The sequence below is a fragment of the Telmatherina bonti genome, assembly GCF_933228915.1.
Source record: "Telmatherina bonti genome assembly, chromosome: 14".
In the NCBI taxonomy this organism is placed as follows: domain Eukaryota; kingdom Metazoa; phylum Chordata; class Actinopteri; order Atheriniformes; family Telmatherinidae; genus Telmatherina; species Telmatherina bonti.
The window spans coordinates 24,544,559-24,560,602 of NC_136612.1; the positions used below are offsets into that span (position 1 = coordinate 24,544,559).

A 16,044-nucleotide genomic window follows, 5' to 3' on the forward strand; every position below is an offset into this window, starting at 1 on the left:
ACTAAACACCCATTTCTGCTCCATTACTTACGTACATGGAGACATTTGTTTCAAACATGGTCATACATCGCGGCCCTCATAAATGCAGAACTGCAGAAAGGGAGCACAGGAAAAAAGCTCTGCAAAGCAGTCCTTCTTCAGGGTTTTTAGCTCATGTAAAGTTTCCATTATCAACTTTGTACATGTGTAAATATGGTTTATGATTTGTCATGTTCCTGTTATCCAGACTAGTCATTTATGGTTGATATCATTCTCTCTCTGAATTATATTGATTCTATATCTATATCTATATCTATATGAATTATATTGATACTCTTTAAATATATGAACTATATTGATACACTACAAATATATGAACTATACTGATATATAAATTATATAGATGCTCTATAAATATATGAATGATATTGACACTATAAATGATTTATATTGTATATATTAATCATTTATTAAAACAGCTGAATAGTACTTTATGCTTCTCTATCATATATTTGTGTGTGTGATTTTTTTCTTTTGTAAAAAGGTCAGGTATTACGATGTGATCTTTATTAGGTATATATAAAGAAATTAAGTTTTGAGACATGACATCAAGACTACATTTATGAATGCTGATAGCCATTTTGATGATACACCGACTCTACACCAACTCCAGGTGAGCTGAAGACTGATGGAATAATACCATCTCTGAGTCTCACAATCTGACCGGTTCCATCAAAATCCTGCTTAAAACACTCACTGCAAAGCACGGATGAATCAGTAGCAGGGAAGTTTCCCTTCGTAAGGCCACTTCCCACTTCTTCCTCACATGTGTTTTGGTAAACCTTCAAAACAAAAACAGGAGATTTGGGAGAGTATATTCAAAGACACTGTTCAAAGGAGGTAAATCTTATTTTCTTCATTCATCTCACTATTTTAATCATATTTTTCTATTCTCTATCTTCCATTTTTATTCATATTTTCCTGTTTACTTCTTCTTTTAAATTTCTTATAACCCTTTTTAACATAAGTAAACAAACAAACAAACAAACAAACAAATAAATAAATAAAAGCACTTTGTTGATAATGAATCAAAAGCTGCTGAAATTGTAAGTGAGCTTGTTTGCAAACTATTATCCAGTCAGACGTTATGTTGTGGGATGTGTTTGAGACATGAGAGATGTTTTATACCATTGATATTTGTTTTATTTCTACTGTAGCATTCTTGGGTCAGTTGTAAATCTAACATTAAGTCTGTGTTATGGAATATATGATTTATAAAGTCTTATTTAGCCGTCATAGCCGAGTGAACACCTGCACTATAACTAGCGTTAGCTGGCTAAGATTTCGCTGGTGGAAATAAATACAGTATTTTATATATATATATATATATATATATATATATATATATATATATATATATATATATATATATATATATATATATATATATATATATATATATATATATATAATTATATTATTATTATATTATATATATTATATTTATTAAATACAACAAAATAAAGATGTTCAGTCTTACTTGTGAAAAGTAATCCCCCGAGCCCTACTCTCAATAGTCCGCCTATTAGAACAAGAATACGCCACACAGTGCTCAGGCATCGTAACTACTACCGCTTGTGTGAGAGGACGACCTGTCCAAGATGGCGGCTGCATATGTCTATGCGCCCCAGTAGCCAATGCGGAGTCTACTCTATTAACGTCTGTGTATTTTTGTTTCCGTCTTATTTACGTCGGATTGAATATTAACCAATCAGATACGCGATCGAAATAACGGATGTCTATCCAATCGCTGTAAAATAAAATGCTCACGTGGTTGTCGCCATGGTGCTAAGAGAGGCTAGCTTATGTGCTATAGCAAAGTTCGCAGTGCATGTGCTGGACGGACAAATTAAAATGAATAACAGAGAAGTGTGTTTACTTCTTGGGGCCACTGGCGTTGGAAAGACGTTGTTTCTTAAACGTCTACAAAATATCCTTTGCAGTTGTCTGAATGTTTTGAACTACAGCTAGAAAACAGTTGTGGTCCTCGCTAGCCTAACAAGCTAATTAAGTTTTAGCTTGTCACTGTTGCCTAGGAAATAAACCACAGCTACTCAACGCTTTGTATTTTATTATGTGCTTTTTATTCCAACGCTTAACGAAAATCTCATGTCAGCTCAGTACTACATTTTCCTACACATTTGAAACTGTACTTTTAAAAAAGCTTTAAATAAAACTTAGTGCAACACATTGAGCAGATTTTTCTGAAAATTGTGCCCACTCATATTTCACGACAGTACCGCCTTTGGATATCTTTCCTTACAGATTTGATTAACTTTGTAGTTCGCACGGTTCAAAGGAAATGCCCTCTCCTCCTGCAACTCTTCCCACAGTAAGAAGTACATAAATGTAAAACGAAGACTACAGGCTTAGTTTGAATGCAACACCCATTCCTTGTAATGTAAAGACATCTATAATCCTTCCTAGGTTGGAACCAATCTGACTGACTTAACTCTGAAAAAGAAGAAGATCACTGTGAGGGAACTGGGAGGCTGCATGGGACCTATATGGCCCAGTTACTTCAAAGATTGCACCTCCATCATTGTATGGCCATTTTGTCTGCATTGCATCCATTTCTAGTATTTGGAGAAAGTTATCAACTTGACTATTGAATCAACTTAACTTAATGTTTTTTTTCTTTCATAGTTCATGGTGGATTCAGCAAACACTGCTCAGATATCGTCCTCATGTATCCAGTTGCTGTCTGTCCTTTCAGCTGAGCCGCTGAGCAATGTCTCTGTGCTTATTGTGTTCAACAAGAGGTGAGACGACATACAAAGCACTTCGCACAAATGACCTTTTACATAATTTAAGATTTCACTGTCAGCAGGTCAAACTGTAATATCCGCTATTATCTTTTGCCATAGGGAGTGTGTTTTATGCCATTGTCTATTCTGTGATTTGCAATTCCAACCTTTTTCAGGGACATGCCTTGCATTATGAGCCTTATGGAGATAAAGTCACTGTTCAGGATAGATGACATCATTGCATCTGCAACTCAGCCCATCACAATACTGGAAGTCAGTGCCCGCTCTGGAGAAGGACTGAAGGAAGTGTTGAGTTGGCTGGAATCCATCATAGTCAAGTGAAATCCATTTGTTTTTGTATGGTGATACTTTTCTCACAAACATCTGTGATCTGCTTTCAAGCATTTGGACAGGATCCTCAGTTTAATAGGACAGTTTGCAAACTGTTTTTGAGGATTTAATGTTCCCTTTATTTTCGGACTGTCTAAATCTTGCAAGGTGTACGACAAGAAAGAACTGAAAATGGTCTTGAGTACCATATGATTAAGTGGACTGGTTGGAAAGGAAGATACTATGGTTTGTCACTTCAATTGATTTCACAGTACGGGTCAGAGTTCTAGGTAATCTGAACTGTGAAAAAATTCAAATGAGAAATGCATATTAGGCAATTAATTACCATCATGATTTGATAAATGTCTGAAGTTATTTGTTAAAAGAAAGGTTTTTCATTCTGCAAAAATTATGAAGAAAACAACTAAATATTTTTTGTACATTATCATTGATACCTAATCTATTAGATTCATTTTAAGCTATTTAAAAAAAAAAAAAAGAGAGAGCAAGACTCTCCTGTTTGGGAGAGACATGACCTGAATAATGCTGTTAAGGAAAGTTTTACTTCACTAAACCAGGAAAGTTCACTCGTCTCTTTTTCCACAACGGATAAGAGAGATCACTGGCAGCATCAGTGATTCTGTTATTTAGACAAACAAACATAAATGTTTATTTGTATTGTTTGCAATCTGCAAAGACTTTAAAATCAGTTTTAAGTTTCGCTTGTTCTTGAAAACCTTCAGACATGAAAGTATGCGGATGTTTCTAGCATGCCTTGCATTTCTGTTTCCTTTTTGTCTGGGTTTTATGCTGCTGTTACGCTGTAAATTTTCCCACTGGGAGAAATAAAGGAATGTTGAATGTGTCATTTAAAAGAGATTTTGAGAGAGAAATCTGATAATGTAGTAGTAAATAGAAAAAGAACAGGCATGGCAGGTTGATAAAATGACCTAAAGTTTACATGGGCTGACAGGAGCTACTCTGTATCTAATATGAAGCAGGACTCCAAAGAGGACATCATTATTGAAAGTAAGACTATTGTTTCTTAAAATGTGTACAGAGGGTCCCCAATCACATGGGGAGACTAAAGGCAAAGGAAACCAACATAGAACACTTTGAAAAGCTAGCCCATGTATACAAGCAATAAATGAAAGCCTTAAGGTAAAGACAACCCTTCCCACAGTTAACTATCACATCCAGTCAACCAGCAGATGAACAAAAAATAAGTTGCTTATTTTGAAAGTTCCTCTAAAAGTACATTTTGATGCCTGAGAATTGCTTCATTTGGATTTATTTCTGAAGATGATTAGAGCTATGCATTTGAAATTCAGCAATGTCAATAATTCTGACCAGTGGTTGTAATGACATTGTTTTACCAACAGGGGGGCGTCAGAATGCATCACTGCAAATGCTGAAACTCACCTGGGTGTGTACAAGAATTCTTATGATGTAATTCAAATCAAATTAATCAAACATGAAGGAAACGGGATTATGCTTAAAGTCTTTTGAATAATGAAACCGTTTTCTGATTAAACAGCTGTACTTAATGAGACCTGGTGGATCACAGCAATGACTAAAGCATCATTAAACGCTGCCTTGCCTATTAACAGCCTGTTCTCCCAAAATGTGTTTTTATCCTTCAAATAATTTCATTATAACTAAATTATACACGTACTTTATATATATATATATATATATATATATATATATATATATATATATATATATATATATATATATATATATATATATATATGTGTGTGTGTGTGTGTGTGTGTGTGTGTGTGTGTATATATATCAGCCCATAACAAGTAACCATTACCAATTATCAGAAATTGTACACATTTGGTTCTAATGTCTAAGGTCAAGTACATCAAAGTATCAAATTGTGCTTGCATGTAGTCTGTAGTCAGCAACAGATTATGGCCTTAAATGAGCTTTACATGACATCAGTAATTCCTAATAAAAAATCTGTTATCTCTTTTCTATCTTGTTAGAGTGAGCAGCAGAACCAGCTTGCATCAGTCTAAGTGTTACTGTACTATACAACAATATAAAATCAACAAAGAATAGGCATTGCATACAAGTTCTTAGAGCTGCGGTTTGGTCTGCAGAATATGTGTTATTCCAGGAGCGTAACCTATAGACATTCCCCCCTTTTCCAGGACATTTTTCTCAATTTTGGTTGGTCCTCATAAGAAAGGGTTCTGGTTTTGTGCAGAATCTGATCCCTGAGAACTGACAGAAGAGAAGGGCAACAAGGGCTCAGGGAGGTTCCTTAGCAGGTCCAAACCAGGCTGGGTGGGATGTGTGAGTGACGAGGGGATACTGGCACCCTGATGGCTCATAGGCAGGGGCAGGGAGGCACTGTATGGAAGAGAAGTAGCTTGAGGAGTCACAGAAGTGGAGCTGGAGCCGCCCATCTGATTAAGGCTCAGTTTTGGCTGCTCAGATTGGAAAGGATTGGTAGCCGAAGGAGCACTCAGGCCTAAACCAAAACACAGAAAAAACAAAATAGTAATGCATGCATTTAACATTTCAAAGGTCGGTTTAAATGTAGACTGTCATTTATTTGCTGTGCAAAAGAGCTCATACAATGAATACCTGATAAAAAGGGGTTTTTGTTCTTGGCTGAGGGATTCACTGGGATCAAGGTGTCCAAGTTTACCAAGGAAGCGGCTGTGGGTCCCAGGAAGGACTCGGGTGTCCGGCATGTGCGAGGGCTGGGTGCAGCCAAGCTTTCTCCTAGACACGACAGGTCAAACGGCTCAGGACTGCCCTCCTCACGCCCATTAACGCTCACCTCACCGCCATCCATGGCTTCATCAAACAGATCCCCATCTAACCAGATGGAAAGAGAGACCATGCTGAAAATCTGAAAGTTGCACAAAACCTACAATGACTGGTGTAATGACTGCTTTACCTGAGGGGCTTTTACTTCGAGGAAGAACTTCTTTAATTGCTCCCTTACTTGCTGTTCCTTCTGGCAAAGCAGAGAATAGATCAATTCCTGTGGAAGCTATTAAAACAAAAGTTTAATTGGGATGAAAAACAGAATTTCATGTGTTTTTTTTTGGGTCTGTTTTTGGTGAAGCTGAGCGCATGGAAGCACACACACCCACCTGTGTTTGCAGGTAAATCCCACACTCGGCCAGCTGGGTTGGGGTTGGATACATTGCTCTGCAGTCCTTCCCAGGAGTTGGTTGGGGGCTCCCAAGGAGGTGGAGGACTGTTAGAAGGTGGAGGTACCATCCAGGGAGAATCTGCTCTAGGGATGTTTGTGCTGTCTTCTTTACATAAAACAAGAGTAGATGAAGGCAGGGCATTCTCTTTGCATAACTTGGTTAAAATTAAGCAAATAAAAACCTAAAAGATTTTCTTTTATAAAAATTTCCATTTGTCTTGAACTGTAATAATCTCACATTTTGTACCAAAAAAAACATGTATGACTAAGAGTTCCCACAGTCTTGCTTCGGATGTTTCAAGTTCATTGAAGGCTCACCCAAGTGATCCCAGGGGTCTGAACCCCCACCGCCAGTGGCTGCCTGGTGTGGAGCATTATTCCAGGCACGGTCATTGGGAGGTGGATCTGTAGCCACTGCAAAAACATCTACCAGGTCCATAAAAGCCGTCTGACCACACAAACCAGAAAAAATCTTTAGTTCAGGATCTTTCATTTCAATTATGTTTTTGATGGATACTTTATATTTAAGTTGTGTCAATAAAATGACCTTACAACCAAAAGTTACACTCATGTGGTTAATTGCTGTTGTTTTAATGGATAAATGCACCCAAATATATAATTACATATTTCATACCCCTCCTTTTGCCTCCATTTCACGTTTGCTTTCCTCCAGAGCTTTTAGGAGCTGCGACTCATCTCCTCGGCGACTGAGTTGCTCCTATAAATGGATAAAGACACATGGACGCCTTTGAGCATGACCGCCTCTGGCTAAATTCACATATTGTCACATCATAGCATATTTATGATTCAGCTACAGCACAAAGGACAGACAGCTAGCTTGTATTTTCCCAAGGCACCATATGCATGCAGTTGGCACAAACTAGAAAATTCTCCGGTCAAAGAGGGGAGAGAGCAGAGCATCACTGTGATCTCTAACAGAGCAGTTCTATTGTGCTACTGTATATTTGCATAGATGGACAAAAACGGGAGAGAATAGACAGAGACAGGATGCGACAGGAGGGGCAGGTGGCAAGTGGTTGTAGAAATAATGTAATAAAGTGTGTTATATCTGTTTAAAATGGCAAAACAAAGGAAGCAGAATGTGTGGAAATGACTTTTTAAAGTTTTTTTTTTTTTTTTTAAAAACAAGGAAAGTGTTTTCCAAGCAGCGGTTCCAAAGCTTTGAAATGATCTGAAGACCTTACCTGCTGGTGCTCCTCCTTGCTCAGGCTCAAGGCTAACTTGAGCTGGGTGTCCTCATCCATATCCATGTTGCCAGCAGGGACACGTTGGACTGGCTGTCAGGGTATTAAGAGAGGTAGAATTAGTCTAATTTATTTCTTTTATGATTATTAGCTCAGTAAAAAGTGGAGCAAGGCTTGGACATCCTCACTGTACATGGCATGCAGTTCAAAACAGTGAAGGGATTCATCCTAATATCAGCAGGTCAGAGGGTTTGGGATGTAAACCTCAAACAATTTGAATAAGAGATTAAAAAATCAAGTTGTTAGTACAACAAAAGGGTAAAGTTTCAGTTGGTTAATCTTTATGTTTTTTTTTCTTTAAAAAAGCCCTTTAAGAGTTCAAAAAGTGAATAAGTGACGGAAGTAATAGACCAGATCTATGGGGGGTAAAAAGCCAAGTAGTGCATGCGGTTGGTTCTTGGAAAATAACAGCCTGAACTATTAAAGTTGTTTTAGTGCACAGAGCAACAAGAGAGCAAGGCAGAGGATGCATAGGAAGGGTCATCCCTGGTCCAGGCATACTACCTTCTTGGCCTCCTCCTTGCTGAGAGTCATAGCGATCTGGAGCTGAGTCTGTTCATCAATATCCACTGTGGGAGGTGACTAGAGTCAAGCAGGAAGGATTAGGGAGGAAGACTAATCAAAGGGAGCTTTTCAAATCATGCCTGATTTTACCCAGGTGGTTTAAGAAGAAACATTGGGATTATACGCTAACTTCAAGTTAGTCTAAAGAAAAATTAGACCAAATCTAACTTTCTTATCAAAATCCCAGTAGGTCTGTAGTCTCGTAAAGGAGCTGAGTTTAAGTCTCAGTAGCTGCCTATGCCATGAAGATCTGTGGATATTTTGGAGTGGATCGATGCACATATCCTGTTTGTGTTCTCACTGTTTCACACTCAGCTTCCTCACTCTTCAGCATCACTCACCCTGATTGGTCAGAATGCCATTAATTATGACATTAAATCACATCACTTTCTGTAAAGACTTCTGGGAAATGGTTGCACAGAAGCCACAGCAGGCGCAGCGCTTCACCAACACTAACTGTGTTTGAGCTTATAAGGGGCTGGGAGGTCCATTTAACATGTCGGCAGCAGTGTTGCCACACGCATGTGCAGGAGGGGTGAGAGGTTTATACTTTGTGTGTGAGAGTGTGTGCGTTATTTGAGCTAGAGGTACCTTTTCACTTTCTTCTCGGCTCATAGCCAAGGCCAGCTGCAGCTGCAGCTCTTCTTCTCCCGTGGTCGCTGGTCGAGCTTGTTCCAGGTCTGGAGCGAGTTGTGAGGAGGAGGAGGCTACGAGGATGGAGAGATTGTGAAGGGGTGGGGGGGTTTCAGGGAAGAATGGGAAGAGATGAGATATAGGGATAAAGGTTTAAAGATAGAGAGAAATGGAAAAGAAAGAAACACTTCAGGCTGATTTTTAAGGTCAGGAAGAGCTGGCAGTGTTTTTGCATGTTAATTTTCCATTGCCTGTTGTTTCAGGCTTTTGCTGGCATGGCTTGCCACAGTCTGCCCAACTCTGCCTGCACTGAGAACAATGGCGCGGCTGTGTAGAGAGTTAGGTTTCTGGCGGGGGAGAGGAATGGATGGATTGGAATGGGGCCCACCTTATTACCCGAAATCTTCTGGGAGGGTTATACGACTCAGATTTTAGGGAATAATTGATGGGGAGGCTGGCAACATACCAGCTTGGGTGCCAGGCTGTGGGTCACAGGGCTGAAAGAGGGAAGCCGGCCACACGTCGGCAAAGTCAGATCTCAGAAACCAATCTCTTCCACTGCGCTGCCCCTCAATATCCCCTGTCTGAGCTGGATTACTTACTGGCAATTAGCTGATGCCAACCTCCTGACCCACACCTACAGCATCCATCAGCATTTTGTCCAAACAGTCCACATGCTCCTGTGTCCTGGAACGGCCAGGAATCCACTAAAACTGTCCCTTTTGTATTAAAATTAACTAAAGAAGGAAGTGGCATGTGCACCCAACTAATAAAGGAGTAAAGCATTTTCTTAAAAGAGAAAACTCTTGGTTTTATCACCTGGGACACACTGCTTTTCGGATTTCCACAGTGTGATATTGTTATGATTATCTAGCATGAAGCACGCCCCAGTCAAACAAACTGTGCTCCTATTGTAACATCACACCAAACCACAGAGACAGAGTCAAGTGTTAGTAACTGGCCACATGTTTCCACTGATGCTGCTTCTGCACCAGAGAGGTATGCAGACAACATCCACTAAGTAGAATCTGCGCAGGACAAAAAAGATGTTTGACTGATCGGCGGTAATAAAACAGTCAGACACCATCTGTGGGCACATCTGCGTTTCCTTCATGAAACAAGCTCCAGACATGAAAGTAAAAGAGAAGCTAGTGTCTTATAAAACCACAGCTCAGCCACTGACTAACACCCTTCATAAACACCACACACCACACAGACCACACAAATGCTAAAATATACGGTGCACACCGAACACATCACATGTACACATGATTAATGCTTTTGCAACATGTGTTTTGAGGTTGAGCTGTTTACTTTAACTCATAAGTCAGTAACATAACAGATCTTTTTCTGAAGAAAATGCACCAGCGCTTCATCTCAGACAGCTGAAGATGGGATTTTAATGTTGCGTCTAGCCATAGATCTTGTTTAAACATTAATATTTAAGGCTAAATCACTCAAGTATTCAAGCATCAGGCTAAAAGTGTGCTTAAAGTAGTCGTAAAATGATCCTGCTGATATATCACTTTATTACAAATGGCATTAGATATCGGTTTGAGATCTCATTCATGTTTTTGCTCAAATAGACCAAGAGTATCTTCGGTAAATTAAATCGAGATTTTTTAAAATTTTTTTATCAAATCTCACTATTACATTTTACATTAGTGTGAATTTAAAAACTAAGTTACTGAACATGAACACTGCACACCTACATTTAAAAAACAGAAGTATAGTTTTATCATTATATTTGTCTGTTAGACATCTATTGAGTATTTGATATGCTTAAAAAAAGGTCTACTGTAAGATTAAACCTGAACATTTAAAAAAAGTTGAAATTATTTGGTGTTGTTTAAAGACAAAAAGTTGTGTAATAAGCAAATAGTATATCAGAAATAAAATCTTGGTCACACTACTTTTTAAGAAACATCAAATTCAAAGAGGTTATTAAAAGCTGGATGATTATTTCTGACTTACTTTGTTACAATGTGTTATATTTTAAAAGTTTGTAATATTATTCACTATTCAAAACCCTTATCTAGAAAGTAAATACTGATAGATGCTATAAAGTAAATGTAGTTAAGAACAAAGTGCCAAATTCCCTCTGAAAGGCAGTGGAGTGGAAATGTCAAGTTAAATATCTATAAATATTCAGGTTTTTTAGAGGTAATTGAGTAATCTACTCAATTACTTTCCAGTTGCAGGCATGATACTGTCACCACAGTCCTGCATCCAGTTGTGGTTTCATATTGGAGTGTTCTGAGCACAAACAGGGCCCCTCTCTTTTGTAAATCCTGTTTGGCTGACATGACTATAAAGGAGAATGAAAGGAATGCAGACGTCCAACTGTCAGCGGCAAACAAAACTGAAACATTTCCTGAAATATCACGCAAGTAACAAGTAATTTATCAATACTCAAATGTAAACATGGGTGTGTGTTGCTATTACATACCAAAATAAAAAAAAAAACTTGTGATGTACTTTTCCCCTTTTTTACATTTTCTGTCATTAAACCGAACCTCTTGAGTGACTGATAAACAAAGTTAAACGATGCTTTTCTGTTGTTTTCAATCGTCCATCATGCTTTGATGTTATCTGATAACACTTTGCAGTGAAGCCACAAGAAACCTTCAGCTGGCAGGTAGCTTAGTGGGACCAAAAGGATGTTACGTCTGATAATAGACATGCTTGTGTTTTGTAAAGAGTCATTACATAACTATGTTCGTGTTACTCACCGTGCATGGATGATGGCGAGCCTCTGCACCTGTTAAAATCATCCGCATACGAACTGGCAGTTTGGCGCCCTGGGTAAGGTGGGGGCATGGATCCAGAGCTTAAGCTGCTGGTGACCCCCGCCATGCGTGACTTTGTCTTCAGAGCTTGGCTCCTCTCCTTCTTCAGCCTCTCCTCATCCCTCAACAGAGCCACTAGATGTTTGGCCTTCTCTCGAACATTGACGCCCCGGTCACGTCCGTCTCGATCTATGTACTGGAAGTCTCTCAGGGTCTGAATGGTGTATATGTTGTCCCGGCATTCTTTAGTCACACGCTCGGAGCCTGTTTTGATCAAATAATCTAGCAGCGTGAGCGCCTTGTAAACGTGACGCCAGTTTTTGCCATGATCATTCAGCCTCTTCCAGATCATTCCCATAACCTCAGCGAAGGCCACCACATTGAAGGTCAAGTCTGCAATTTCAGCCATGAGAGTGCTGGGAGGTCCCAAGTGGTCATTGGAGGTGGCCTCTCGGACCTTGATCTCAGCCTCCGTGTAGTTGTTGACCATGTTTTTCATCTGCCGGCGGAGCGATGAGGTCTGCATGATGGCAGCGGCGTTTCACACTTGGCAAGGGAAAGTCAAACAGCAGGCTGACCCACTGCTGGGCAAGGTGGTTGTTCAGTTCAGCAGAAAAATGCAATAAAGTGAAGGCAACTTGGCAACTTCAATGACGTCCTCCAGTGTGGCCCTGCTGGGAAATGAAAGAAGATAAGACCCATACAAGATGAGCTTCCTTTTCATGAAACAACCCAAATATATTCTCACAATTTCTTCATGTCATGGACAACAGAATTAGTGGCAAAAGCTAACCTAACTTATTTCTATGTGAAGGACGAAAAGGAAACGCCCCTCCACCTTCAGGCAATGTGAAACAGAACACCTAGGATCAGTTTTCAGTAAAATACTTAAAGTGATCTGTCTGAATTCACACAGTGGATTGTTCCTCAGTGAGTGCTGGCTACTTTCTCAAAGATTTTCCCAGTTTTTGCTTTCACTTAAAAAGCCCCCTGTTTGTTTTGGACCCAAACTGACCGCAGGGACATCCACGCAATCTGCTGCTTTTCTAACCTGTATTTTTACCTTCACGTGTTATCAGAAACAGGAGGGGCTCCCTTTCCCTCCCCTCTTTTTCTAACCTGATTACATCATCCCGGTTATTGAAGACTCCAAAACTGTCACAGCTGCATACAAATAAAACTTTTATAGAATTACAGTGTCCTGGTTTAATATTTAAATCATTAGGCAAAGAAAATGTCGCCACTTTGCCTTGAACATTGTACTGCTTTGTCTAAACCTAATCAGAAGAGCAGCTGGTAGAACTGATAAGTGTTTCCAGAACAGAGATATGAGCACCAATCCTTTCTGGGTTTTTTTTTTTTTTAGCAAAAAGCTATTAACTTCATTATACCACCCCCTTTCACCTCATGAACCAAACTTTTTCATTGTCACAGATTAACACACTGTAACATCGGAGTAAAGCAGCACTCACACATGTGAGATGTGGCTGAGTATGTATGTCTGATGGCAGGCAGCATCAAGCATGCTACCTCATAGCTTTGGATGCTGTAAGGATGCTGTAAATAGACTGTTGAGTGTTGGCGACAATCGAAATATTTGTGGCTCAGATGAATGCTTAAGTGAAACCAATGGGTGCAGTCCCAGTTCACCACTCAGTCCAGTTCAGGAGATCATGAGAGAAATACCTTAAATCTGTCCTTCTTGCATACTTTCTGTACATTAATGTTGGTAAGAAGAGGAGATGGGTGTAAAGCTGCAAATTTAACTGAAAAAAAAAAAGTTCAACTTTCCCTCTGGCTTGTTATCAAGTCGAGAATTTGTCATTACACTCCAACACACACACACACACAAAATCAGGAAATTGGGTGGTTATGCCACATGGATTTTTACATTTCATAATATTCACAATCAAATAATGAACCAGAGTTTTGTCCTTGTTTAACCTCAGATGGTGAAGCCTTTACCTTCTTAAAGCGATCAGATATCTTGTGGATGGTTCAGTTACCCATTAAACCAGTGTTCCGATTTAATGCCCAGCTGGTTTCCCAACGTCCATATCTACACGAACCAAACAACAACTGGTCCCAAATCAGGCCCAAATGAGCACCATGGTATGTTTACACCTGTCCCATAAACTACAAGAAGAAAGCAGGAGTGCAAAACCAACTTCTTTCCTTTCACAAGCCCTTTCTGTCCCGAACCAGGACGGCTGACTGGTGCCATTATTGCGTCAAATGGGACGAGCGCGTAGGTGAAGTATGTGACGGTGACTCAGCTATGTTTCCGAGTTTAAAAGTTACAACCTCCAGTATGCATATAAGTGACTATAACGTCGCAATTAAGTCTGTTCGTCGCGTTCACTTTTCCTCTTACCTTCATGCCATGGCGTGTCCGTGGGGTCCCAACTTGGGGAGGATTCGGGAGGAACGAGAAACGTCTCCGCCTCTCAACATATCCCGGCGCAGAGCTGAACTATTGTAGGTATTTAAAGCGCAAAGGAGGAAGAGAGAGGGGGAAAAAAAGCCCCGAGTGTCAACTTACAAACAAATCCAAAAGAGAAAGGGAGCGATTTGTTCCAACTTAAGTTGTGTGCATGTCGCAAATCCAGGCACCGAGCCTGCAGATGGCACAGCCCCCCTGAAAACACACACAGTTTAAAAAAAAAAAAAAAATGGATGTAGAGAGGAGCAGGGAGGGAGAGAGGCCTGCTCTGTGCATGCAGAGTCAGATTTAACTCCTTCAGCGCCTGATGGAAAACGCATCTGCTCTGACTGGAGCAGCTGATCATATGCTGAGGAATCCCACTCAGGATTAAACTGTGCAGGCTGGAAACAAAATAATTACAGACCACGTGGTGGAAGTGGAGACACACTGTTAGGAACCCAGCTTGCATCTGTTCAGAAAACCCTGCCAATACCCTGCTACATATCCTAAGGAACACCAGTGATCCTGTATTAAATTTCAGGAGATTTGTGTGAGGGGGGCAAATCACAGCAAGTGATGTTCTATCCAACTACTACCCTGTAGATACCAACAAGAAGCAGAAACATATTTTGCACGATGACTTTTTTTTTTTTTTTTTTTTTTTTAAATTGATAGAATAAGTTTGCATCTTCCTTCACAAGTTAAATAAAAAAGTTAAAATCCAATTTATTGTTGGTGAAAAGATGTCGCGAAGGACAACTACAAAGACTCACTTTTCCTTTTCTGCAGCTTCATCCTCGCATTTCTGCTCTTTACTTATTTATTGACACTAATGGGATGTTGTGAAGTCACATCCTCATGCATTATTTATACGTCCACTCATCTTTTTGGTATTTGCATTGGTTTGGAGTCAGTTAAGTTATGAAAGAAATCTCAGACGGTCTACGTGAAAAAAAAGGGTTATCATTGTCATGCTGAGAGAAAAATGATTACCTAACTGAGGGAGAAGCTGCAGGAGAGATTAGTGGGTCTTGTGGCAGACGGAGCAGGATATACAGGAAATACCAGCTCCACCTTGTGACAACAAGGAAAAATAAGGAAAGGGCAAAGTGCACAGGAATCAAGTTTATCAAGCTGTATGTAACAAGGCTGTTGACCTTTTGGGACACTAAAAAACTGATCATAGTGTGTTTGTCATCACATATCCCTCCTAGTGGGAATGTATAATTTCTTGTTGTCCGTAAGGATATTTTAATGTGACTCCCACTGATCAAGTAAATCAGCCACTGCTTCTCCTCCTCCCTCTCCTTGTTGCTCCTGAAAACAGATGCCTTAGCATTCTTTGTTTCTCAACAAAGGCGTGATGAGGTCAGTGCAGGGAGGACATGCAGGCGAGATCTGGGGAAACAGAGGGGGGAGGAGAGAGGACAGCCTGCAGTGATGTCACACAGGACAGGAAATCTGATTTCTTGTGTGTGTGGAGGACTTATGACTAATGGACTAATGTTGAATGTAAGTAAAGAATTGAATTAATTTTAACATATGGTTGGAGAAGTCTGCAGGGGGTGGTTGTCCTTTTCATTTTTGGAAACTTAACTGTGTCATTGTGGGTTAAGGAGGCAAAAATATTTATATATTCATGTGATGATTTATTTATTTTCTCTTAAGAAACTGCATTTCTGATGAATTACTAAAAAAAAACGAGCTTTTACCCACCTCAGTCTTAAACTGGAAAAGATTTCCAACACTAACAAATCTTAAATTTTTTAATATTTTTTCCTGAATTTTCTCCCTCCAGAGAAAAAAATGCAATAAAAGCTGTAAACCAGATTAACCCATCTTTCCACACGTTATTTTAAATCATTCAGGAAAAATCATCCTCAGGTCAGGTGTCTCAATAATGTTGAAGAAATTGCGAGGCTCTGAAGGTAAATGCATGTTGTGTTGCATCAGCCCTTTTAGAGTAACTCTTATGTTTTTGTACTGCCCTCTGGTGGTCCCCAGATCACACACACACACACACACATATGGTGTTTATTTTCTGTTGAAGATGTCCTCTTTTATGAGT

General features: G+C 39.6%; 2 protein-coding genes across 7 annotated transcripts; one reads left to right on the forward strand and one right to left on the reverse strand.

Moving 5' to 3' along the window:
- The first annotated feature begins 2,318 nt into the window (after positions 1-2,318).
- On the forward strand, positions 2,319-4,758 carry arl16 (ADP-ribosylation factor-like 16). Its single transcript, XM_079252403.1, has 4 exons — positions 2,319-2,371; positions 2,467-2,583; positions 2,686-2,801; positions 2,963-4,758. Exons 1-4 carry the CDS (start codon positions 2,342-2,344, stop codon positions 3,126-3,128), a joined length of 429 nt encoding a protein of 142 aa, XP_079108529.1. The 5' UTR covers positions 2,319-2,341; the 3' UTR covers positions 3,129-4,758.
- Positions 4,759-5,009: 251 nt separating this feature from the next.
- epn3a (epsin 3a) lies at positions 5,010-14,142 on the reverse strand. Of its 6 annotated transcripts, none has more exons than XM_079252446.1 (11): positions 13,926-14,142; positions 11,495-12,222; positions 8,721-8,836; positions 8,070-8,147; positions 7,506-7,598; positions 6,935-7,018; positions 6,619-6,748; positions 6,239-6,406; positions 6,040-6,135; positions 5,721-5,957; positions 5,010-5,604 (listed from the first exon to the last, which is right to left on the reverse strand). In XM_079252446.1, exons 2-11 carry the CDS (start codon positions 12,075-12,077, stop codon positions 5,309-5,311), a joined length of 1,881 nt encoding a protein of 626 aa, XP_079108572.1. In that variant the 5' UTR covers positions 12,078-12,222; positions 13,926-14,142; the 3' UTR covers positions 5,010-5,308. The 6 variants fall into 6 exon arrangements, with proteins under 6 accessions (XP_079108572.1, XP_079108574.1, XP_079108573.1 ...); XM_079252448.1 differs by having other exon boundaries at positions 8,721-8,809; positions 11,495-12,225; XM_079252447.1 differs by having other exon boundaries at positions 6,239-6,403; positions 11,495-12,225.
- Positions 14,143-16,044: the final 1,902 nt, after the last annotated feature.

What these genes read in the sequence shown, in the direction of transcription:
- epn3a (XM_079252446.1), bottom strand. Translation starts at nt 12,077, where the DNA reads ATGCAGACCTCATCGCTCCGCCGGCAGATGAAAAACATGGTCAACAAC. An exon ending in CTCGCCATCATCCATGCACG is followed by an intron (nt 8,837 to 11,494) that starts GTGAGTAACACG and finishes CCATCCTCGTAG; the next exon opens with CCTCCTCCTCCTCACAACTC. An exon ending in GCAAGGAGGAGGCCAAGAAG is followed by an intron (nt 7,599 to 8,069) that starts GTAGTATGCCTG and finishes ATACCCTGACAG; the next exon opens with CCAGTCCAACGTGTCCCTGC.
- arl16 (XM_079252403.1), top strand. Translation starts at nt 2,342, where the DNA reads ATGCCCTCTCCTCCTGCAACTCTTCCCACA. An exon ending in AAGATTGCACCTCCATCATT is followed by an intron (nt 2,584 to 2,685) that starts GTATGGCCATTT and finishes TTTCTTTCATAG; the next exon opens with TTCATGGTGGATTCAGCAAA. An exon ending in CTTATTGTGTTCAACAAGAG is followed by an intron (nt 2,802 to 2,962) that starts GTGAGACGACAT and finishes AACCTTTTTCAG; the next exon opens with GGACATGCCTTGCATTATGA.